At 40.7% G+C, this 24,325-nt stretch overlaps 2 protein-coding genes across 5 annotated transcripts in view; one reads left to right on the plus strand and one right to left on the minus strand.

The window, feature by feature from the left end:
* LOC109423532 (pyruvate kinase) overlaps positions 1-24,325 on the minus strand; it is a 47,178-nt gene that overhangs the window by 18,616 nt on the left and 4,237 nt on the right. Inside the window, exons 1-2 of one of the 4 annotated variants that reach the window (XM_019698515.3) lie at positions 2,131-2,245; positions 1,969-2,009 (exon numbers count right to left, since the gene is read on the minus strand). The exons of 1 other annotated variant lie outside the window; for it this stretch is intronic. In XM_019698515.3, the coding sequence (XP_019554060.1) occupies positions 1,969-2,007 (39 nt within the window). In that variant the 5' untranslated portion in view covers positions 2,008-2,009; positions 2,131-2,245. Of the gene's footprint in view, positions 1-1,968; positions 2,346-15,231; positions 15,409-24,325 lie in introns of those variants that run through there. 2 more of the 4 variants (XM_019698516.3, XM_019698514.3) reach the window with 2 other exon arrangements.
* LOC109402401 (guanosine-3',5'-bis(diphosphate) 3'-pyrophosphohydrolase MESH1) overlaps positions 15,567-24,325 on the plus strand; it is a 29,137-nt gene continuing 20,378 nt past the window's right edge. The window contains exon 1 of the mRNA XM_062847139.1: positions 15,567-15,727. The gene's annotated coding sequence lies outside the window, so the exon portion shown is untranslated. The remainder of the gene's footprint in view (positions 15,728-24,325) is intronic.

The following is a 24,325-nucleotide window of genomic DNA, read 5'->3' on the forward strand; positions in this document are numbered from 1 at the left end:
CTCCACTAGTCGTACCGATAGTTCTATCCGGAAATTCCTTCGCAGTCGGATTCAAGCTTTTGGAATCTTAGTAGAAACTCCTGAACAAATTGCGATTCAAATCATCGCCATGAAAACAGATTTGAACTATCGAGTATTTAAACTAACCATTAAAAATGGGAACGTTGGGAAGTGAGTAGAGTGAGACGTCTGCTTTTCTTTGCTAAAAAGGGGCTGTCCATAAACCACGTGGTCATTAGGGGGGGGGGGTGGTGGTGGGTTCGACCAATGACCATTTTGTATGGACATATAAAAAAAAAGTATGGACTAATGACCACGCGGGGGGGTTGAAAAGTCCCAAAAAAAATGACCACGTGGTTTATGGACAGCCCCAAAGATTCCTAGCAGCGTGAGATAAATCTTCCTAAAGATAGTTTGCCCCTCTATCATAACAAAAAGCGCTTGCTTTGCTAAAGTTGTTTATCAACTGGGTGCTAGAGATTATCACCTTTTTCTGGTCGATGATGACGACGAGCTAATTTCTCCCCGCCTGCTTGCTTGGCTTTCCTTCCGAGTCTCGCCATTATTGCAAAAGTTGTTGTTGAGGTTGTTTACAAACATGGCCCACCGCATCCCGCATCGCTACGTGTTGAATGTGCGTGCTCCGTCCCATTCGTCCCGGCGGCGGGTTACAATTAGACAAAACGGCCTCATTTTATCATGACCAGCGCAATTTGAACTGCCATAAGTTCCACGTACGATCGTCACTTTTATTACACCCGGCGGCGGCAGCCGCCTTCAGAACGGGTAAATATCGTTCAAAAGGGCGAATTATATTTTTAGAAATCTCATTTCATGATGATTTCCGTCGCCATCGCCCGTCGCGTTCCCTGTACACGCAGCCAATCACGCATACGTTTGCCGTCCTTGGCCAAGGGCACTCAATGTTGACGTTTCAATTATGCCACCCATCCCACCCACCTAGTAGGTGAGAAATTTTCCATCACCACCCACTCACTACCACCTGATGCCAAATATGTACCTACACGGAGAAATCAAACTACCTAATTTTTGGGTCGATTTTACTCAAAGCTGAGTATATCGAATAAACTAGTTACCCAAAATAAGGTTGTTTTCTCTCTTTTCCTCACCGATGTTGTCAAAAACAAACAGAGATGTATCTACCCAACGGGGATCCTTGAGCCCAATAAGCCAATTTTGGGTAAATGCAGGTTTACTCAAATTTGGGTTGAATGAGGGGGGGGTCTTGGGTTGAATTTACCTACTCTTAAGTAAATGTTTTTGCTGGAGGTGAAGGCAATTTACCTAGTGTGAGTTTAATCGATTTACTCAAATTTGGCTTATTGGGCCGAACTATGGGGTTGCGTCAAAAGAACTCAATTTTGGGTTCCGTGTACCTACTGCGCTGCAACGAACTCCCAATGATAGAGGGAAAATCAATATTGGGGGAATCGGTTTAAAACGCGCCGTTGGGGTTAAACTACTCATACGAATATCCCTCAGATCAATATGAATTGTCTCTGAAGTAGGCGTAGAAAGTCAGAACCTTTCAAATACACTTGAATTCCTTTGACGTCGGATAAACTTTTCATGACCCAAATCGAGCCATTCCTTAGGGGAGACGCGTGTTACCCCGATCTCCCCTGTCTACCAATAACAGTAGCCACGCGCCGCCGACACTGACCACCCCCAAACACACACAGATTCGCACAGGTCGCAACCTCAGTCACGACGGCCATGAGTTCCTTTGATCTCGATGGCATTTCCTGTTGAAGTCGAACTCTCGTTGACAACCTTGTTGACCGGTGTCCAAGGCGACGGACGACGACCTTATCCGCGAACTTGAACGGCTTCCTCTTTTGACCGATCCAAGCAGGCTGCCTCCTTTCGGTTAGTCACACATGAATGTACGACGGACGGCGGATCGATTCCTGCTGGTCGTCCCGAGTCCCTCCAGAGTTGGCTCACCTTTGGGTCACAGTCGTAGTCGGACACCCAGACCATCATCCCTGCGCGATGAAAAGTACTTATCAGTCGAGTTGATGCGGAAGAGGACAACGGGAACGGGAAGCAATAGGGGGAAGAAGGCGAGGGTAGGGATTTTCCAAGCAAGCTAGAACTGGCCCGTACACTGCTGGTTCCGAACGTTCCGGCACGAAGTCCTTGGTCAACCTGTTGACGAGCGAAACCTGGAGCGAAACGCGACGCGACGGATTTGTGAAAATTTCTACCGCAGCATAGGCTACTATGATTACACAACGATGCAACAATGGCAATAGACAGCGAAAACGACGACGACGTCGACCGGTGTCGGTGCAGCGCGCAACTTGAATGATGAAGGGTGCGATTAATCGATAAAATTTCCGCCACCAGCAACGGCAACGAGCTTTCCCGAAGGATCCGCTGCGAGGACAGCGACGAAGACGACGCTGCTGCTGAGCGCAGTGGGCGGTGGATGAACGCTCGCCGCAAGCAAGTGTTCATTTTCTAGTGGGGTGGCACTCACTCCGTTCGTTCGGACGCCTACTGCGCTAGGGGAGGCGTTGTTGTTGGGGTTGTTGTTTTGACGGCGTCGACGCCGGTTTTCACATGCGGATGCGAATCCGAAGGGGGTGGGTGGAAAATTCGGATTCGGTACAAACAGCTGGTTGCTTGGATGGATACCTACGGCTTATCACGTGCAGGGTGGCCACAGACTCGGGAAATTCGGGAAATGCGGGAAAAAGTCGGGAATTGAAATTCATCGGGAAATATGCGGGAATAAGTCGGGAATTTTGTTTATGATCGGGAATTTTTAAAATAATGAGTAACGCCTCCAGAATGTAACATCAAACCTAGATTTTAACACAGTTTCACAAACCTCTCCCAGGACTTAAGTCCAAATGACGAAGATGAGCATTGGTTTCTGAATTACGAATGATTTCTGGTTTGAAAAAGATTATCCGAATGACAGGTTTTTATTGTGCGGATGCTCGAGTCAATTCAGGCACAAACATATTTTAAATCACAATTTTTTAAATCAAAAATAATTTTAGTAGATAAATTTTAAATGATTCTATCAGAAATACCCAAAAAATACTTCCCCAACATACCTTCAGAATTTTTTTTGCTTGGTACAAATTTCCTAAATCTATGAAAACGTGCCTCTGAAGCAAACCTACTGATACCTGCTTAATCAATAAAGTTAACCAGAAATCATCAAAATCATTCGCAAAAAATTAAATAATTCAGGGGATTCACTAAACAGCGTAAACCGATTAAACTGTTTAAACGTCGCAATCACCAAGGCAATCTTGGATTATTTCATTCGCAATATCAACATTTCAATAATCAGATAATCACGGCTTACGCAGTTATATAATCTGTTTAGTTAATACCCCTATTGTTTTTTTGCGAATGATTTTGATGATTTCTGGTTAGAAGAACATATTAATTTCGTAGGAAATTCTTTCAATGAGTTTCCGTTGAATATCTCACAACGCTTTTTGACGAGAAATTCAGTTCGAGTATAATCGAGAATTCATAACTTAATTTGACAGTGTAGGACTTCCTGGTATTAATGGCTATTAACGGCTATTAAGAATTTTAGGCCCATTTCTTGTAGGTCTATCTGATGTTTTTTTGCGTTATTCTGGGTTATTCCTATGGTCTGAATGCTACTCAAAATCGGCTGTACTAGATTCGTTTTAAGTTTCTATAGAAATTCGACAAAAAATGGACAAATTTGTTTTGTTTGGAAAGATTTATACTCTATGCATCAGTTTCGATCAGTTTCCACGAGTTCCAAGTGAGTTCTTCAAAAATGCGATTAGAAATTAAGCTGAAATTCGACTAGAAACTGTTTATGAATATGAATATAATAAATAATTTCTAGCTGATTTTCGCCAGATATTTTCAAAATTTTTGAGCAATTCATCGCTAGTGCTCTAATAGTAAAACTCATATTTTTTTTTTTGAAAATCAGCAATTCTCACTAAACAGAACTTTTCCATTTTTGCAAAGCTCCAACAGAAGTTTATCTGAGTTCTGCATTTTTTTTTTTCTAAACGTATCTTCAGAGCCCAGTTTCCTTAGAAATTTTCCAAGTGTTTTGACATAAATCGCCATCGAGTCCTTGTAAAAACCTTTTATGTATAAGATATATTGAAATAATTATACATATTTTATAATGGATTTTGGATAATTTTTATTAGGGTGATTTGTATATGAACCTGTTAATATAACGGGCTTTAATTTTCTTAATAATTATTTGTAAACACAAATTGAATGTTGAAGTATTGAATAGATTTCCTGATTTGTATGATGAAAAATAGTAAAAATAGTAAAATGAGTATGTGAAAAATATTTCACAGATGTATTTTTGCAATAAACTTCTATCCAGGAAATTTGTCAGGGTATTCTTCGGCTTTCATCAGAAAACACTCCAATAATTGTGCCTATAGGAATTATAACAGAACTACATGAAAAATGCCACCCTTCACACTTTCAGAATTCCAGGAAAAGCGTAAAACACCTAGAAGGAATTCACCTAAGAGTGTTTCAGTTAGCTGACTAGATTTTTATTGGAACTTCATCAAGCATTTCTTAAGGAGTTCACAAAATATCTTTTAGGAATTACGATACAAATATGTTTAAATATGGGTTAACGATATAAGACATCCAGAATAAGAAGCAAATTTCAAGCATATGTTACATGCAAATCTGTTTTGATATGCGTTTAACCCTTTACTTCCCACGACTTTGAACGACTATTTCTATGCCAAGAAAGCGTTTCCGAAAAAAAGTTATTGCAAATTGGCCAAATTTTACGAAATCAACGAAAAAAATGTTTGTTGTAAATCAATAGTTTTTTTTATTGTTTATCAATAGTTCCACTATTGAAACAAGTGGTTGGTAGTTGGGTTTACCTAATGTGATTGTAATCATTTTCTAAAAACTATTGCATCATATTCATTTAGATTCTGTTTGTCACGAGTTCGTCAAAAATCGATGGTGCTCTAGAACAACCTCTAGAAGTAGAGGGTTAACGTCTTTAAAATATTGTAAAACTGTCTTAGTCTCACTATGACACCGTAAATATTTCGGTAAGTTTTACAGATCCACTTAAAAGTTTGGATTCTTGGATGTTTTACATGCTCCACAGGTATATAAAAAAAAGTCGGGAAAATTCAAAATCCATGCGGGAAAAAGTCGGGAAAAATGCGGGAATTTCAATTTTGATTTTGTGTGGCCACCCTGCACGTGGGATAGGGTCGAAATATGGGATTCGGGACATGGGGTGATTGAACTCCTCACAACTCGCCGCTGCACACACAAACACGCGCGGTCAAGGGTGGTCCATTGGGGTCCGGGGGTCGTCCTAAGGCACTTTGACTCCGCGCACAATGCTCAAGTGAGGCAATTTGTTTACGCTCGTTGACGTAACATTGGACACTGAAGTGGTCAAGTGGTTGTCGCTCTTACGGGGGGTGGCGCATTTTCCGAAGAAAACTTCTGTTCATCCGACCACCCCGAGGCGACTTGAGCCGATAGATTCGAGGATAAAAATAGTTTGCAAACGATATTTACATAGCGACGCGAGACTGCGAATCATTCAGCGGGTCTAGATAGTCTAGAACAACATGTGACAAGGGTGGGACAATCATTTCAATTGGAAACTTCTCTGTCAGACCAAGGCGGTCAGGATTGTTATTATCGATAGCATTATCATAAGCAAGTCGCACAAATTCGTAGGTGGTATAGTTCCAGAAAGACAGACCGCTGTTTTGAGAATTGACCCCGTTACCACAAAGACTTGGGCTAATCACTGACTCCAAGACGAGATTAACGCAATTCTCCAACGGTCGAACGCTGCCCTGGCCACGTTTTTGTGACAGCTGAGGGACGCAAAAGGAAGGGACACCTAAGAAAGGTATGTACAGACCTCTGCGTCCTCTCAGGCATAGGTGTCATGAGAATTTGGGTGTTGTTAGTAGAAGGGTTAAGTACAAACGATACGTTCGATCGTTGCAGACACTTTATTTGGCATGCCATGCACTTTCTTGCATTCCGCAGCAATTGGAAGTTTCTTGACGTCTTGACAAACATATCCCACTTATCGAACTTCCACTGTAATTACAAGTGCAGCTATCTTCCCTATCTTCCACCACAAATGTCAAACATTTGCATATGATCATGACACACGTGACTGTGCATCACAGATATACAATACATCTAGAGACAACGTTTCAGTTTCCAACTGCTTTTCCATCCCTTTCCACATGTACTAGAAAACGCATTTTTTTTTTGCACTGATGTTTGCCGACGGCGCTATGTTCGAACACAACGTGCGTGGTGGCCAAAATCATATGTTTATTGGTTTGACGGGTGGGAGGCGAAAGAAAGAATGTCGTGAAAAGAAATGACAGATGGTGAAGCTTTCATTTTGCACGAGCTTTGACAGTTTGGTGGAGCATGCGCCGAAGATCGTTGGATGAATCGGAACTCATTGAAGGGTGATTCTTCGGCGTTTCAATGCAAAGAAAATAGACGTTTGCATAGCGAATAATTCTGTGCTCACTCGTACTGCATCAAGATACACGGCCATAAACTTCTACTCGGCGAAGCGTAAGTGCATTTTTAAACTTTTTTTCGTTTTCCCTGAAAGATTTGCATTTTAAGTGGAGTACAGTAGACTTTCGCTCGGTACAAAAGCTTTAACTGCAATGCTTTTTAACTGAAAGTCCGCTAAGTGCAACAAATTTGCAGTTATCGCACCGCTATCCTTCAAAACGATATGTCAACAGCGATGCGATGTTTATCGCATGCACGTCAGTACGATGTTTTCCGAATGCACATTGGCTGCATTCTGCAACAACTGACAGTTCTTTGACGCTTGTCAGTTGTTGCAGTTATCGAATTTCATTCGCTAAGTGAAACGTAAACATGTTGCAGTTACCGAACGTCTACTGTATATGCAAAAAGTACTAATTATGTTCTCATAATTTTATCAGGGAAAAATGACAAACTAAAATCAATCTTTCTTCAATAGGCTCCTAAAGTCCTACCTAAAGAAACTGTATGCTAAAGACACGAAATCTGATGGTTTATGCTGTTGATGATGATTGTCGCGTCATGACGATGATGCTGTCGAGCAATGCTTTTAAAGCGCGTTTGACAGGTCTCCTACTCGATTGGAATGACATTGACAGCAAATTTGGAATTCCAATTGGAACATTTCGTGTCTTTGCATATAGTGTCTTTAGTCCTACCTAGATTCTTGGTTTAACCCTTTCAAGACGGTTGGGTTATTTGCACCTCGCTGACGCGTTCTACAGTGGTGAAAAAAAGTCGTCCCGAAGGGATTAATGCGATATATGCACTTCAAACGGAATCACTCAAGTAGTTTTCGTTCAGTGCATCATTTTTCGTGACCGGAATAGTTAAGAAATTTAACACAGCAAGCCCCATTTGATTTGACGTTTCGGTTTTGCTCCGTACTAAGATCCGGAATAAAGCGACGCTTCCTTATTTCTTGAGCGATTCCTTGCCTGAATTTTTCACGCATCGAGATAGGCCAAGAAATTTCTTGCGATCTCCGTACTACCCATAAACCACAAACGATAGTCCAAGAATATTCAATATTCGATGTTTTTATTGCTTTATTTTTTTGTCTCACCCCTAGTTTAAATGATCTGAGTGAATTTGTTACCGTGTACTTGAGATAGGAACATTTTAGAATCCCTTGTGTGAAAAATATCGGACGACCTTAAATGTCAAACATGAATCGTTTACTACTTTACTTTTTCAATTTTTTTTCGTTTTTTGAGTTGGGGAAAAGTACCGTTGCGATTACAATACCATGCTTGATCGTGTTATTCAATAATAACGGGATTTGTTCTAAAATTTTAAGGCCCTTTTGGGTAGAAGGTGTCATGTTGAACATAGGCCTTTTCATGCGACAGGTCCGAGTATAAGCATTTGTTTACAAAGGTTGAACAACAGCTGCTAACACGGATCTGTCATATCCATAGAAGAAATGTCAAATACCTTGACAATCGTCAGAAATGGCCCATTATCGGTGAAATAGTTCATTTTACGAGCCGATTTTATAAATGAAACTTTCGACAGAGGATCACTTTCTAACATGTCAGTATTTGAAATGTCAGTCAGTTGAAAACAATCGCGATGGGCACTGATCTTTATTATTTATTAACCGTTATGTGGCCGGCAAACTTTTAGCTTTTTTCTACACCGTGTATTTCAAATGGGTGCTGGGTACCCGGGTACCCTGCCGGCCACATAAGGGTTAACAAAGTTGCTCATTGTTATTTATAGGCATCAGAAGATGTTTAAATTCAGCTGATTTTGGGGTCCTTTGAAAGTTCTCCTATGGAAATCAGAGTTCAGCGTTTGCGCCTTTGTTCGGCAATTGTAAACAGCGGCATATACGCTGCCGAGTGCAGCATAGTTGTCCCATGTTCCAAAACAGCAAACTGAGAAAAACGCGTTTTAAGTTTCAGTATTGTTTCCTTCTCTACGGACAAGTGTAACAAAAACACAAAGTGAATTCATCAGCATAGCGTTAGAATTTGTATTTATCATTGAAGTATGAACAAAAAGTTTCATAAACATTCAATTTACTTTGATTTTCAAAGAAAAACTATAGTGGGACTGTAATGCCGATAAATCTAGCAAATTTCAGGATTTTTTCGGCATAAGCTGTCCCATGTCATGTGAGATGTTCATCATAAGCTGTCCCATGTTGAATTTTACAAATTATATCAGGATTTCCATGGAATCTCTGCGAGAATGTTCAGGATTCCCTCAGAGATGCTCGGATAACCCTTTATGCGTATAAATTGAAAATGGAATAGCTTTTGAGAAAAAATAAATGAACATGGGACAGCTTATGCTGCAAAATGGAACATGGGACAACTTATGATGACAAAACTGAACATGGGACAAATTGACTTGATGTTGTTTCCATGGATTTTCTGAACAAAGTATACTAACTGGGAGTGGATTCTGAAAGTATACGCAAAAATAGACCTTTTGATGATAAAAAGTCAAAATCGTCAAAAAGGAACATGGGACAACTATGCTGAACACGCACTATAGGATATCAAGCGGACAAAAATCAGAAAAGTGACTTCCACTAATGCTTGTTCTGAAATTTTCAATCAATAATAAACATATAAACTAAGAGAAATCTAGAATTTCAAGTTTCTAGCTGATGTAGTTACAAAGATATTGAGTATCAAAGTTGAGTAAAGCTAAAAAATGAAATTTTCGCAAAAAAACAACTCATAATTTCAAATCGATATTTTTCAACTAATATCATCATTATCTATTGGTTTCAATACATCATTGGTAAGATAATGAAGCAAGCTTTCCAACAATCACGTGGTTTTGTGAAATAATTCAACCATTGTATGAAAAAAGGTACGAGAAGAAGAAGAAGTTGAAAAAGGCATGAGATTCAAATTTTGATAATCGGCATCTTTTTTTTCCAAACATTCCCAGGCTCAAAATCAGTTTATGGTCAAGCTATAGGTCTACTCCAATGATTTTGTATGCGAAATGCTGCGATAAATTGCGGTCTTGGAAGATTCAGCGTTTTTTACGCACGAGACCGCCCGGGCGCACCCCTTGAGATTGAACGACGATTCTTAAACATTCTAAGCAAATTCCCTTGGAATTAATTTTGGAAAGTAACTACACAATAGTGTTGATCATTCTAAGCACAAAAAAAAACAAAATAAAAATTAAAAAAATAAAACAAATTCAAACTATTTATATATGTATTATCAGTTGTTTAACCATATTGAAAATACGCCCTTTTCAAAACTTGGTCGTGATGTTTAAAAATGTCCATCAACAATATATTTTAGTCGAATCAACTACAGAATACTAACAATTCCTCGAAAATATGACGAACATATTTTTGTCCGCCTGCTTGTATGGGAATCCCCCATAGTGACACGGCAGCACGGACCTGTCATCTGGAAAGGTCTTTAGTTCTATTTTTGTGCGTTTTCAAGTTTTTGGGGCTAAAACGCGCCTTACGAATGGTGAAAAATGCACCACCATACCAAATGTAACACGCCAGGAAATAAGTGATTAGCTGCCATCTTGGAGCAAGACACTGTGCAAACGAGAGCAACGCGGAGAATTTCGGAGTTACTCTTTTTAACGATGATCGACACAATTTTTTGAAACACATCTCCAAAACTGCAATTTTCATTCAGCACACGCAACACTTTGCAGTTTGACATTGGTGCTAGATCACACTTTGCCATAAATGGGAGAAAATCTGAAGAACTGTAAGGAATTCTGAACAACACTTCGAACACAGATTTTCTCTCGTTAGATCTCTCTAGCCCGCCAGGCTGCCATTCAAACAAATTAAATGCACATCTGTAGGGTTGCATTTTTCGGCCTTTGCGAGGCTCATTTTGCCCCACGGGTACTCGCGATTTTGGACCTTAAAATACGTGTTTTTACGCTTGAAATGGTTTTTTTTTTTGCGCACAAATAATGAATTTCACGAGTGAGCTAAGAGATTGCTATCTCAAGATATGTTACTTGGTTCCATAGCTGAGATTCTTTTTGGGATTCCTTCTGAAGTTACCTCTGGGGTCCTCCTAGGAGTTTCTTTTGAGATTCCTTGCAGGTTCCATCTTGGAAATCCCTTCCAAAATTTCTGCTGAAATTCCTTCTGGGACTTCAAGGCATTTCTCATGAAGTATCGGGAATTCTTCAGGAATTCCATACGAGATTCTCCTAAAAGCTTCCGATGAAAACCAGAAGTAAGTTTTGTGGAGTATTTCCTCAAAGAAACTCTGTAGGATAGGGTGGCCCACACTTATATGAAAAACAAAAATTTTGAAAAATGCCAAGTCTTACCTCCTAAATCAGTTGTTTTGGACTTCCAGAAGCTACGTTCAAAATTTAAGCAAAATCGGTTGAGCCTAAGGGGGCGCTCAAAACGCTTGAAGTTTGTATGGGAAAACTTGGCCAAATGTATGCAGAAATTTTAAGTTTTTGAATTTTATCGCTAGGTGGCGCTGTCAGCGTTCAATAAATAGACCCTTTGGTATTATTGTAGGTGACTATATGCCAAAGAACTTTGTCGAAGACCGCAAAGTGATCCGACGGCTGTGAGAAAAGTTATAGCCTAGGCAAAGTGAGGCAAAGCATTGAGATTTTATTATTGATTATTTTGGAATTATTGGAAAAACAACAATAAAGTTTATCCTCATTTTGTCTAGGGTATAACTTTTCTCACAGACGTTGGATCCCTTTGCGGTCTTCGACAAAGTTGGTTGGTATATAGTCACCTAGAATAATACCCAAGGGTTTGATAATTGAACGCTTACAGCGCCACCTAGCGGCAAAATTCGAAAACTTAAAATTTCTGCTTACATTTGCCCAAGTTTTCCCATACAAACTTCAAGCGTTTTGAGCGCCCCCTCAGGCTCAACCGATTTTGCTTAAGTTTTGAACGTAGCTTCTGGAAGTCCAAAACAACCGATTTAGGAGGTAAGACTTGACATTTTTTGAAATTTTTGTTTTTCATATAAGTGTGGGCCACCTTACTGTAGGAACTTCATAAATAAATTCATAAATAAAAACTGCACGGCGAACTTCTCAAAATACTCCCTAATAAACTTCTAGAGGATTTCCATTACAAACATCTGAAAGAATTCCAGAATGAACCTCCAGAGGTATTCCAGAAGGATCTGCGGGTATTCCAAGCGAAGCTTGAAGGAATCCTGGAAAGAGTTCCTGAAGAAATCCTGGAAGAATTTCCCAAAATCAGTTCCAAGAGGAATCCCAGAAAGAGTTCCAAAAGGAATCCTGGAAAAAGTTCCCGAAGAAATCCTCGAAGGATTTCCTGATGAAATTCCGGAAGCAATTCCTGGTAGAAGCCTAGAAAAAAAAATCCCGGTGGAATCCTTGATGGAGCTCCCGAAAGAATCGTAGAAGTAGATCTTGGAAAAAAACCGAGAGAAGTTCCCGGTGCAATTACCATAGAAATCCCTGAAGGAGCTCTTGAAGCAATCCCAGAAGTTCCTGGAAAAATCCTGAAGAAGTTTTTGGAGGAATACAGGGCTTCCTGGGAATCTCACATTAAACTGCAGAAACAAATATGTGGAGAAACCGTGAAGGATTTCTTGAAAAAATCGTGGATGAAATTCCTGTGTAATTTCAGAAAAACCTGCTGGAAAGGGTGCCACTGCCCTATTGGAGATGCACTAACAGTACTAGTATGACATTTCAGGTCGACCTTGGTGTGAAACAAATAACTCATACTATGAGTTCGAATCTGTGGACACAGTATTAAAAATAGAAGAAAATGCTGAAGATTCTTGTTTGGGACAATATTACTGGCTGCGATTGCTCCCAAATTTGACCTTGGAGATTCTGATCAATGTCAAAAAATAAACGATACTACAAACAATGCTTAAACTGACAATCACACTCATACAAAACGTGAAAAGGCAGGCGGAGGTGCTTAAACTTGAATGATTCTGATTTGAGGTTTTAAATTGTACTCATAAAATTTGAGATCATCTTGAAGGACAAAATAAATAATGAAAGCAGAAGAAATCCGCCTCAAATGTGGTTATTACAAGCAACGAAAGAAAACAAACTTAAGTAATACAGGTACTCTTCGATATAACGTACAAACAAGTTTTCTCTTTGTACGTTTTATCGAAGTGTACGTTATATCGAAGCAGAGAAAAAAAATGATATTTTTTATGTTAGTATTGATGTATTCGACGAGAAATTAATCCCAAATAATGATTCCGGTGAAATTCATAAAACCAAACAATCATGAAAAACTTGAGTTGTCACGAAAAAGTCATTTCGTTTTTTGTGCTTCGATATAATGTACATTTTGCTCCGATATAACGTACACTAAATTTTTCCCCAAATTGCGCTAATTCTGGCTAAGAAAGCTAATGCTGCAACAAAACTTTGATTTGAGTGATTTCGTAGTTCATCTAAGGGTTATTCTTGGGAAAAATAAAAATTTTCAATATTGTACGTTATATCGAAGCAAAATGTACGTTATATCGAATTCGCTATATCGAGGGTACGTTTTATTGAAGATTACCTGTAAGATGAGTTAATTAACTTAAAACGTTAAACAGATTCACATCTTCAACATCATAGATGGTGGATAAAGATGGAATAAGACATTCGCCTTCATCAATGTCAAACACATACAGTACGAAAGGTCAAAGACCTCTATCGTTGTAACCTGACCGCACACCACAGGCTAACTGTAGCTGTAAGCCGAAAAAGCTTTCTGGCTGTTTAAACGCTTCTTTTTCTTCGTATTCGAATTGTAGCAGGCCGCGCTACCAGTCACTGTTCCAGAAAATTGCACTGCTTCGCAGAATATCGCGATAAAGAAGAACTCCGTAAAGCCCTCTTCTTCATTCATTTCACTTTCCATCCATTCTGCGTCCACCGGCATCATAAATCAACGCTTGCTTCGATTCCCACCCGAACCCGAGTCCAGACGACGACGAGACGAACCTGCACTGCAAGCAAAAAAAAAAAAACTCGCTGACGAATCATCTGATTCGTCGACGTCGGCGTAAGACCGCCGACCATGTGCGCTTGCGCGTCGCGTCGATTCACCAATATCAATTTATAGAAGCCTGGAGGAACTGCCGAAAACAGCTGCTGGCCGCCGGCTGACTGATTCTCCAAACTGGTACCTAGCTAGGGGGCAATCGGTTTAATGGGTGAAGTTTGGGTAATACGATCCATCCACATTAAGTCCTAACACTAAAACTTCCGAGTTTCACAAGCCGAAAACTTGTTGTTGAAAAAAGTTTTATTCAAGGCTAAAATACGGCTCTGGGTCATTTTTGTTGTAAGAATGCGAACTCACTTTTTATGCATATTTGAAGGTCAAAAGAGAACGAAGTTGCATAACTTGATAGGAAAATCTATTTACTCGCTCGCATTTTTTTAAATTTTAGCAAAAAAGTACCGTTTCAAATTAAAGAACGTATTTTTTGTCAAGATCTTTCAAAACAAAAAATACCTTTACTCAAAGAGCGTTATTTCACGTTGTTTGATTTGCGTTCTCCAGTAAATGCTGGCAACTATAATGGACGTTTTCATGCATTTCATAACTAAAATTGGGTTCATTAGGGGTATCCAGATTATTGCATAATCGGGATCTCCGTCCAAAAATTAGTCCAAATCCAAAATTTCATCATTTTTGGAGCTCAAGAACTAGTTTTAAAATGCATTTAAAGTTTGTATGGAAAAATTTTTTTGTTCGAGGCGAACTGTCACTTTATCGATTGAACTGTCATTCTAGCCACGGAAATTAAAACTGTTTTGTTTATTTAACCATCAAAACAAAGGAATTGGAACACAATAAAATTACCTTATATTCAGAAAAATGAGCTCCTTCGATTAGGCTAAAGAAAATGGCAATATTTAATTCACTAAACAACCCAATTGAGTCATTCATTAGAAAGCGCGTATTACCTCGATCTCCCCAATTCGTTAGCGGCGTCGCACTGCGCAAGCAAACCGGCATCCATGTTCTGACGTACACTTCTTTGGAAGAGTTAACGCCTGCCCGGTCTCGGTTCGATTCACGCTAACTTTGTCGGTAACTTTTTGTGACAACAAGTCGGCGTGCGATCAGTGATGTCAGAATTCTGTGTATGCTAATCCATTGACCGAAAAGGATTAAAGTCAGACTTTGAATGCGGATTTTCATAACAAACATTTAAATTTCCAAAGAAAACTCGGATTTCCTGTGAATTTTGTCCACACGGATCTCTGGATTGGTGAAAACACCCAGTACCATTAGAATTGGCATCGCTGACGAACTGCCAGCGGAGACAACAAAGTAGCTTCGACTTCGAGATATCTTTCACTCATGGACCATGTGATTCCCCCCTGTATTAACAAGATTGCGTCGTCCGAACCCGGCCTACTGACACTGTGCTAATGAGGGGGAGAGACACCGGGAAAATAGCACTTATTATTTTAAGGTTACTTGGATGACTTTGGTGTAACCTCTGCGAACGCAGAGGAAATTTCACTTCATGCGCATCGCAGTCGGCGGCGGCTTATCCAAGTGAGATGATTTTCGCCCAAATTTATTTTCCACCCACACTCATACAGGCGCACGACGACGATCATTTTTCAAAACTACCGAAGTTCGGAATGGAATTTTCCATCCGCGGTTGTTTCAATAATTACCTCTGCCATTCTTGAATTCGATTAACTACTACTATTCACTGACTTTCTCCTCACACGCGCGCGTCGCTATAAACTCTAGAAAGGAACTTTCGGCGTTTATCACAGCAGTATTCTTTGGGTGACCGCGAACCGATTACACAGCCGAACGACGAGATATGCGCGTTGCTCAAAGGGTGCGATACAACTGAAATGAATTCTCTGACTCTGACTGGTGGCAGTCTGGCAGAACCTCTAGTGGGAAACTCGGCCTACTGTTGGTCGGTCAGTCGTCGTCGACGCGCTTCGCTGTATCCATTCCAACCAACCGCGACGCGCGTCGCTTCCGACGAGCAGCGTAGTAGGCGATGGCGACGCCCTTCGCCGGTTGGTTTGCTAGGCGACGCAGGGGACTACGGCTGCGTTTTCAAAGGTGACTACTAGATGAGTGTACGCGGGGTGGCGGCGGAAATGAACACTCACTGTCACTCACCACTCTCTTCCAAATCAGTCAGATCAGGTGAGTAGTGTGACTTTTCTATAGTGTCAGAACTAAGCTATTTGTTTAGTGCTTCGTGTAAATAAACAGTTCTGGCTCTAACTAGACTGTAAACGTAATAAACATAAGCAATATTGCTAAATTCAAAACATGCTAATAGAATCTGTGATAATCGCGTAACCGGAAAACTGATAACCTGTGTATTGACAGTACCTCAGACCTAATCGATTGAGCCTTGTTTGAAATCAAAATGCGATAATGAATAATCTTACAAATACCACAGAAGTATTGCCAATCAGAGGTAAATTTAACAATCGATAAGCTTGTGACAACATGAGAGATAACTCAATTAACTACCTTTTATCAAACTGGACCAAATTTGACATCATTGATGGCATCCATAATTCGATTGTGACGCGTGACGCGGTTATCGCGCAGTTGACAACGTTATACGAAAAAAGGTGAGCAAATTATGTTTTTCTTTCCAGTAGCTTGTATAACTCTTTTGACAATTATGCAAAGCTTCCTTTCCAAAGCTTGCAAAGCTTTATTATTATTATTATATACTTTTTATTATGGGGAAATTCAGCCCGAGGGGTTCATCCCCGAGCTTTTTTTATCAGAAGCTCCAGAAGTAGATTCGAAGCTCTTTCTATCCGAAGCTCGAGAAGCTATCTTTTTAGAAGTTTTCAAAGCATCCTTTCCAGAAGCTTGCGAAAGTTGCCTTTTAAAATATCGAGAAGCTTTCTTTCAGAAAGCTTACGAATATTTCTTTTCAGACGCTTGTGAAGGTTCTTTTTCAAGCTTCTGGAAAGCTTTTTTATCAGAAACAGCTGATGAAGCTTCTCCCACATGCTCGAGAATTCTTCTTCCAAAAGTTTACGAAGCTTACGTTCCAGAACCTTGTAAAGTTTCCTTTCAAGAAGCTTGAGAAGTTTCTTTCTAAAACTTGTTCTAAAAGCTTTGCAAAGTTTTTTTTTTCTTGAAGCATGCGACGATTCTTTTTCTAAAACTTCAAGTTTTTTCCTGTAGCTTAACCCTTATGTGGCCGTCAGGGTACCCGGGTACCCAGCTCCCATTTAAAATACACGGTGTAGAAAAAAGCAAAAAAATTGTCGGACACATAACGGTTAAGAAAGTTTCTTTCAACATTATTTGAAAAAGCTTATAAAGTTATCTTTCCAGAAGTTTGCAAATCTCTCTTTCCTAAAGCTTACGAAGATTTCCTTCCAAAAGTTTCCGAATCTTTAATGTCAGAAGCTTACGAAAGTTCTTTTCCAGAAGCTTCCTTTCAAGCAATTCACGAAGCTTCTCTCTCTCAGAACATTTCGAAGCTTCTCTTTTAGCTGCTTACGAAGTTTTTTTTCACAAACTTGTGAAGTTGGTTTTACAGAAGCCTGTGGAGCTTTCTAGAAGCTTGCCAAGGTTCTTTTCCAAAAGTACCAGAAGCAGCTAGTGAAGTTACCTTTGCCAGAAGCTCGAGGAAGTTTCATTTTTAGAAGCTTTCTTTCAACCAGCTTAAGAAGCATTGTTCCCAGAAGCTTGCGAAGCTTCTGTATCAGCAGCTTACGAACCTTTCTTCACAAGCTGGTGAAGCTTCTTTTCAGAACGCTTGCGAAGCTTTTCTTGAAGTTTGCAAAACTGTTTCTCTAAAGCAATAAAAGTTTCCTTTTCAAAAGCTTGCAAAGTAGTCTTTCCCAGAAGCTTAGGAAGGCCCCTTTCTAAAACCTTACAAGGTTTCATTTTGACTCCTTTCCTAAAGCTTTCAAAACTTTCTTTTCGGAAGCTTGAGATGGTATTTTTCCAAAAAACTTGTGAAGTATATGTATCTGCAATTTACGAAACTTTCTTCCTACAAGCCTACGCAAATTTCCTTTTAGAAGCTTGAGAAGCATTCTTTTCAGAAGCTTGCAAAGGTTCTTTTAAAGAAGCTCACAAAGCTTATTTTCAAGCAGCTGACGAAGCTTCTCTCTCAGAAGCTTGCGAAGCTTCTCTCTTAGCTGCTTACGAAGTTTCTTTTTTTCACAAGCTTGTAAAGTTGTCTTTACAGAAGCCTGTGAAGCTTTCTAGAAGCTTGCCAAGGCTCTTTTCCGAAAGTACCAGAAGCAGCTTGTGAAGCTACCTCTGCCAGAAGCTCAAGAAAGTGTAATTTTGAGAAGCTTTCTTTCAAGCAGCTTAAGAAGCTTTCTTTCCAGAAGCTTGCGAAGCTTCTGTATCAGCAGCTTACGAATCTTTCTTCACAAGCTTGTGAAGCTGCTTTTCTGGAAGCTTGCGAAGCTTTTCTTGAAGTTTGCAAAACTTGCTTCTCAAAAGCAAAAAAAAAGTTTCCTTTTCAAAAGCTTGCAAAAAGTGGTTTTTCCAGAAGCTTGGGAAGGTCCCTTTCTAAAAGCTTGCAAAGTTTCATTTCGATTCCTTTCCTAAAGCTTTCAAAGCTTTCTTTTTGGAAGCTTGAGAATGTATCTTTCCAAAAACTTGTGAAGCTTCCTTTCAACCTACGAAGCTAGCGAAGTTTATGCATCTGTAATTTACGAAATTTGCTTCCCACAAGGTTACGTAAATTTTCTTTTAGGGGCTTTCTTTTCCCAATCTTACAAAGGTTCTTTTCCAGAAGCTCACAAAGCTTCTTTTCAAGCAGGTTACGAAGCTTCTCTCTCAGAAGCTTGCGAAGCTTCTCTATCAGCAACTTACAAAGTTTTCTGTTCACAAGCTTCTTTTCTAGAAGCTTCTGAAATTTTCTTTCTAGAAGCTTGCCAAGATTTCTTTTCCAAAATTACCAGAAGCAGCTTGCGAAGCTCCCTCTGTCAGAAGCTCGAGTAAAAGACTATTCCCATTACACCGGGCCGGGACCGTGCCGGGCCCCGGCCGTGCCCCGGTCATGGATTTCTTACATGCGATTACTAATGCGTGTTTCACATCACACCGTGCCGGGGCTCGGTCGGGCCCCGGCCGGGCAAGTAAGAAGCACGCCATAGATATCGTTAGAAAGAAATCGATGATCGGGGCACGGCCGGGGCCCGGCACGATCTCGGCCCGGTAAAGTGAGAAGACCGCTTAAATATTATTTCCAGAAGCTTGCGAAGCTTTCTTTCCAGTAGCTTACGAAGCTTCCCTCCCAGAAGCTTGCGAAGCTTCTTTATTAGCAGCTTACGAAGCTTTCTTTCCATAAGTTTACGAAGCTTCCTTCTCAGAAGCTGGCGAAGCTTCTTTATCAGCAGCAAACGAAGCTTTTTTGCACAAGCTTATGGAGCTGCCTTTCTAGAAACCTGCGAAGCATTTTTCTTGAAGTTTGCAAAACTTCAAACTAAAAGCTTGGGAAACTTCTGCTTCAGAAGCAAGCATTGTTTCATTTCTAGAAGTTTGCGAAGCTTTCATTCCTCAAGCTTATGCAGTTTCGTTGCCGGAAACTTGCGAAGCTTTCTATTCAGCGTCCTAATCACAGCAGCTCACAAATCATCCTTACTACAAGCTTGTGAACTGGGTTTCCAGAAGCTTGTGAATCTTTTTGCAGAAGTTCCAGAAGCAGCTTGCGAGCGCTTCTGTAAGAAGCTCCGGTAGTTTCTTTGGAAAAGCTGGCGAAGCTTCCATTCCAGAAGCTTGTAATATTCCCATCCGAAAAGTTTGTGAAGTCTCCTTTCCAGAAGTTTTTTTTTCTTTATCTTGCGAAGTTTCTTTTCCAGATGCTTTCAAAGCATTTGTGTCGTAAGCTTTCGAAATTTTGTTCTTAACTCTTGGAAGCTTTGGTCCTTAAACTTGGAGGTATTGTTTAGAAACCTTAGAAATCTCGTTCTGGAAGCTCAGAAGTTACTTTTTGAAAGATTCCGAAAGGATCGTTCCCGAACTTTGGAAGTTCAGTTCCGGAAGCTTGAGGGATTCATTCTGGGTTTTTAAAGCTTCATTTCGGAAGCTACGCTCAGAATGCTTCGCTTCGTTAAGCAAGCTAGAAAGTTTCGCTTTGGAACCTTGAGATATTTGTTCTGGAAGCATGGGTAGAGATGGTAAAACTTCGGAATTTCATGATCAAAATATCAAAACTTTTCCTGTGCAAATTTCCACCCGTGAAGTGAGGATCGCCTCTTTGCCCCTAGGTAGAGATCACGAGAGAAAATCTACGTTTGAAGTCTTGCTCAGTACTCTTTACAATTCCAATTTCAGGCTTTCTCCCGTTTACACCAAAGTGTTACCTGGCATTAGTTTTACATCCAAAAGTGTTACATGTGCTGAAGGAAAACAATGAAAATCAATGGAAATATTTCAAATAGAGTCGTCGAGAACTTCTCAGAGTTGCTCCAGTTTGCACAGTGTTTTACCCCAAGTCTGAGATATATCGAGAGATTGCCGGAAAGCATCTTCAAAGTAGAACCTCAAGAGGTTCTTGTCTGCGATGAGTTTCTCCAGAAAGTCCATCCAGGACCTCTTGAAGAAATTCCTTCAGGAGTTTGTCCAGGGGATTCTCGTTTGGAAGTGTTCCTCTTCAGAAATCTTTCAGCAAGATTTCTCAGGAATTTTTGATAGAGTTCCTTCAATAATCCTTTCGGAAGTTTTAATTCCTTCAAGCTTAGCCCAGTGTTTCTCTACTTTTTTTAAAGGAATTTAAAATATTTGATTTAAGGGCATTTTTACTCTCAATTATTTTCACCGGACGTTAATTCAGGAACTCCTGAAGATGTTTTTCAAACAATTTCTCATGGATTTTCCTCTCTCCTTCCATGAGTTCCACTTCCACGAAGAGTTTATGTAGGAATTCAACTTAGAATTCCTTTGAAAATTCTGCTATAGAAACATTATCAGGAATTCTTTTACAAGCTACTCCAAGAATACCTTCGGAAATTTCTTATGGAAACTTTCCTTCTTTCAAGAAACTTATCCACATTTCCATATATGGAGAGCATATATGCTTGTGAAGTTTTTCAATACAAGCAGTTCCTGAAGTAGTTGGTGAAATACCACAAACAAACAGACGTAACACTCTTCAAAACTACTTGGCACATACTTTTAACGATTAGTTCAAATTTCATTTGATTTGCGCGATCCTTCCACCAGAGGCGCTAGTGTTCGATCGCTTTGACGTTTGCCAATGTACACGTTGCTGAATGATGCAAACGAAAATTACTGGCGATTTGTGTAGTAGTGTGCGTGTTAGCAAACGTCAAATCGAAATCCATCATGACACTTCTAGTACCGCTGCTGACGCTGTAAGGGCGAGGCAAACTAGATGTTAGTCACACGAACAGTCGCGACATTGGACTTCTGTGGCTAGTTATTCTACTATCATGATCGACAGTGTCTCGCGCGGTTATACCAACAGGTGTCAGTGTGCTCATGAAAACGACACCGGGCAAAAGATTTTGATGAATTTCCTTTAAGAGTTACGTCTGTTTGTCTGTGGAAATACCCTCTACTGTACAATGCAAGAGGAACCACAGCTTATTTTCGTACTACAGTTGGCAAAGCAGAGACCCAACAAAAAGCTAGTGTACGACTCTCCTTGGAGGATCGGTTAGCTTTTGATTCAGGGTGCCTGAATTCCCATTGCTACCTCCACGTGATGGCCGGCGGGATGTCCGACGATGACCATTATAATCGAGTATGCAAACATGAAGGGTTGGTACGAAGGCCCAGTTTGGTAGATGAGGCCCTTCGGTCTGACATTTGTAACGGATTGCGGAAACCCCAAGGTCTTACATTCTGCCGTTAACTAGGAATGAACACTCGCTTGTTGCACTGGAACGCTCACCGGTTGAGATCAAGGTTGTCCGAGATCCAACTCCTCACGAACAGGTATACTCCATGCGTCATGGCCCTCCCCAAGAAACCATGACTAGTGTTGGCGATCTATCCAACATCGTTGGACGATGTAACGCAAAAGGGCGTTCGTTTGGAGACTGACAGAAATCGTGGTAAGAGTATACATTACATGACTCCAAGGAACAGAGTTGGACTAGGAAGCATCCTCAGAGGTATCGTCCAACAGCTGCCTGTACCTTACGGTAATGTAGGCGACTTAAACGCTCATTACCCATCATGGTGATCCCATAGGGTTGACATAGGAAGTGAGTGGTAACGTCAGTTACTGGATAAGCTAGGTTGTTCGGTACTGAATAATGGGATTACCCACCGAGACTAGATACTATCTCTAGGGTCCAGTTGGTGAACAATTTTTCCATTGTTTCTTGGGATGTCGTTAGTCGGTTTACATGGCAAGTAGACGACAATCTCTTCAAACCCGTCTACGGCGTCAAGACTTATGTGTAGTATTGATAAGGTAGACTAGGACGGTTCATCTGTCGCATCACAAAAGCAGACGGCTATAATGGTGGTCTCACAAGATTACCATGGTGCAGTACCGAAGTCTACCGGACTATAAAACTTAGGTACAAGCACATACGAGCCCCTCATAAGCTGGTATTTGATGACCTCGTGGCTTCAATCAGTCTTGCGAATAATCGCGACCATCACGAGACAATCACTTGAACCGCTTCCTGGAGTCACCCTTCACAAGGTGATACGAACCAGCTAGCATGTCACGCCTGGAATGACAAACATGTTGTGGGTTCCACCCTTCGCAGCTTTGCAGCGATAGCAGTTGCTGAGTGAGTATGCTTCAGGCGGGTTGCGAGAGAATCAATCTCTCTGAGCAACGATGCATAACGGGCGAAATGAGAGCGTTTGCCGTAGCCAGGGCGAACTGCGTGGTGCGCTCAATGTGTGCGTTTTAACTGAGCTATGCAAAACGAATAGGATTTATGACGTAGTACCGTGCTTGTGATAATACACATGCATAGTTTTACAGGCTGTTGCGCGTGCATCTGCTTGAGGCGACGGAGAGAGTCATGACACTCACATGAGCCGTATCCAAGTCAGGATGATTGTAGCAAAACAAGAATGACCGGGTGACTATGATGGGATTCTGTCTTTTCTGGTGTTAGCGACTGTAGAGAGAGCGAATCAGAAACCGCAGAGACAGGGTGACACAAGCTTGGTGTTTATCAGCTTTTTTGTGACTTGTACGCTGATGCTTCGCGACACTGGGCCTAGTATGCTGAAAGAATTTCAACTTGCGCGTGTCAGAGCTAGTTAACCACCTAGCATGTCAGAGGGCGCGTGGGCTGACTTCACAGCGAAGACTACTGATACTACTTTTTCGGTGGAACTATGGCGGAAAGTCATAGCTGTCAGTAGTCGTAAGAATAGACATGCGGATAAGGTTATACAGTTAGATGATAGTTTTACCAATTATGCGGGTACGGACGCTGAGCCCTTTGCTGGTAAGTTACCAATATTTGAGAAAACAGCAGTATCAGAGAATCTTTTTTGCATGCCAATTCATTGGCGGGAACGGAGTTCTGCTACTCACTTGAAGATGAGAGTGGTCTTAGAATCGGCCTCAGCTAGGCCTTCGGCCATGGCACTGCAAAGGCTGTGGGTCCTGACGATATCTGGTATCCTATCCTGAGGAAACTACCCCTTATCGGCCGGTTAGACCTCCTTATTGCCATGAAGTGGGTATAACAAACTTGAGGACTAGAGGTATACTTGATGAGTGGGCGAGAGTTGGTTATCCCGAGAGAAAGCGAAAGCACAAGACGTGTACGTACACATAGCTTTGGTTCCGCTCTGTGACGCAACACGTTGTATCAGGCAGACTTCGAGGTATGCGTGAAATGCAATCTGGTACTACAAACAACCGCACACACAAAAGTGGAGAGATGTGGAAAATTCTCGAGATCTGGAGGAGCTGACTTGGCTGAGAATGGGACACACACGGATCACTCATGAGTCAAAAATAGGTGGCAATATGGCCTTACCCAGACAACCAATTTACACGTATAATGAAGTATAATTATGTTCATGTTATACGTACTTTTATGCGGAAAAGTTACATCGCATAAGATGCAGTAAAAGTGCCTTATGCGTACAAAAGTGGAGGCACTATACGTGCATTGACGGAAAAATAATAACGCTATATGACTTCAGGCGATATCTTATGCGATGCACGGTGTGCACTATTGCGACGTAATATATCATCTTATGCGACTTAATAATATTCGAAAAAAAAACAATTCTTGTCACCTCAGTATCGAACTAAGAACCTTTGGGTTTTCGAGCCACACTTCACACTGAGCACCAAACACTACTTATAAATCACACTGATTAAATGTCATGACCTTCTAACTCACCTCAGTGTTGGAATGCACTTGGTTTCCGTGCGCTATCTAGAGCTCAAAATGACGAAACGTGATTTCCCGCACAGTTATCACTACCTTTCTCTTGCTAGCACCACCCATTATAAATTATCAGGTCATTAAAACAAAAATGATGACTTTATAACTTATTTTGTAACCATAATTATGACTGTTAACTTTCTTGTAGCTTTTTGGCACTCCAATAGCACCTCTTTCATTGTTATCACATATCACATCGCAATATACCAACGTTAACGATTCTAGCTTATGCGAGTTATAAAACACATACTAGTAGCAGTATAATGTCCAGCACGTGCGGAATTGATGGTGGAATTCGGAGTAGAAGGTTCAATATGGGAAGTATTGTTCAACGACCGAAACGCTGAGAAAGCGTTCGTGAAACTGATTAGGGCTCAGGTGCGCTATAAAGCTACAG

The sequence above is a fragment of the Aedes albopictus genome, chromosome 1 (assembly GCF_035046485.1).
Source record: "Aedes albopictus strain Foshan chromosome 1, AalbF5, whole genome shotgun sequence".
NCBI classification, from domain to species: Eukaryota; Metazoa; Arthropoda; class Insecta; order Diptera; family Culicidae; genus Aedes; species Aedes albopictus.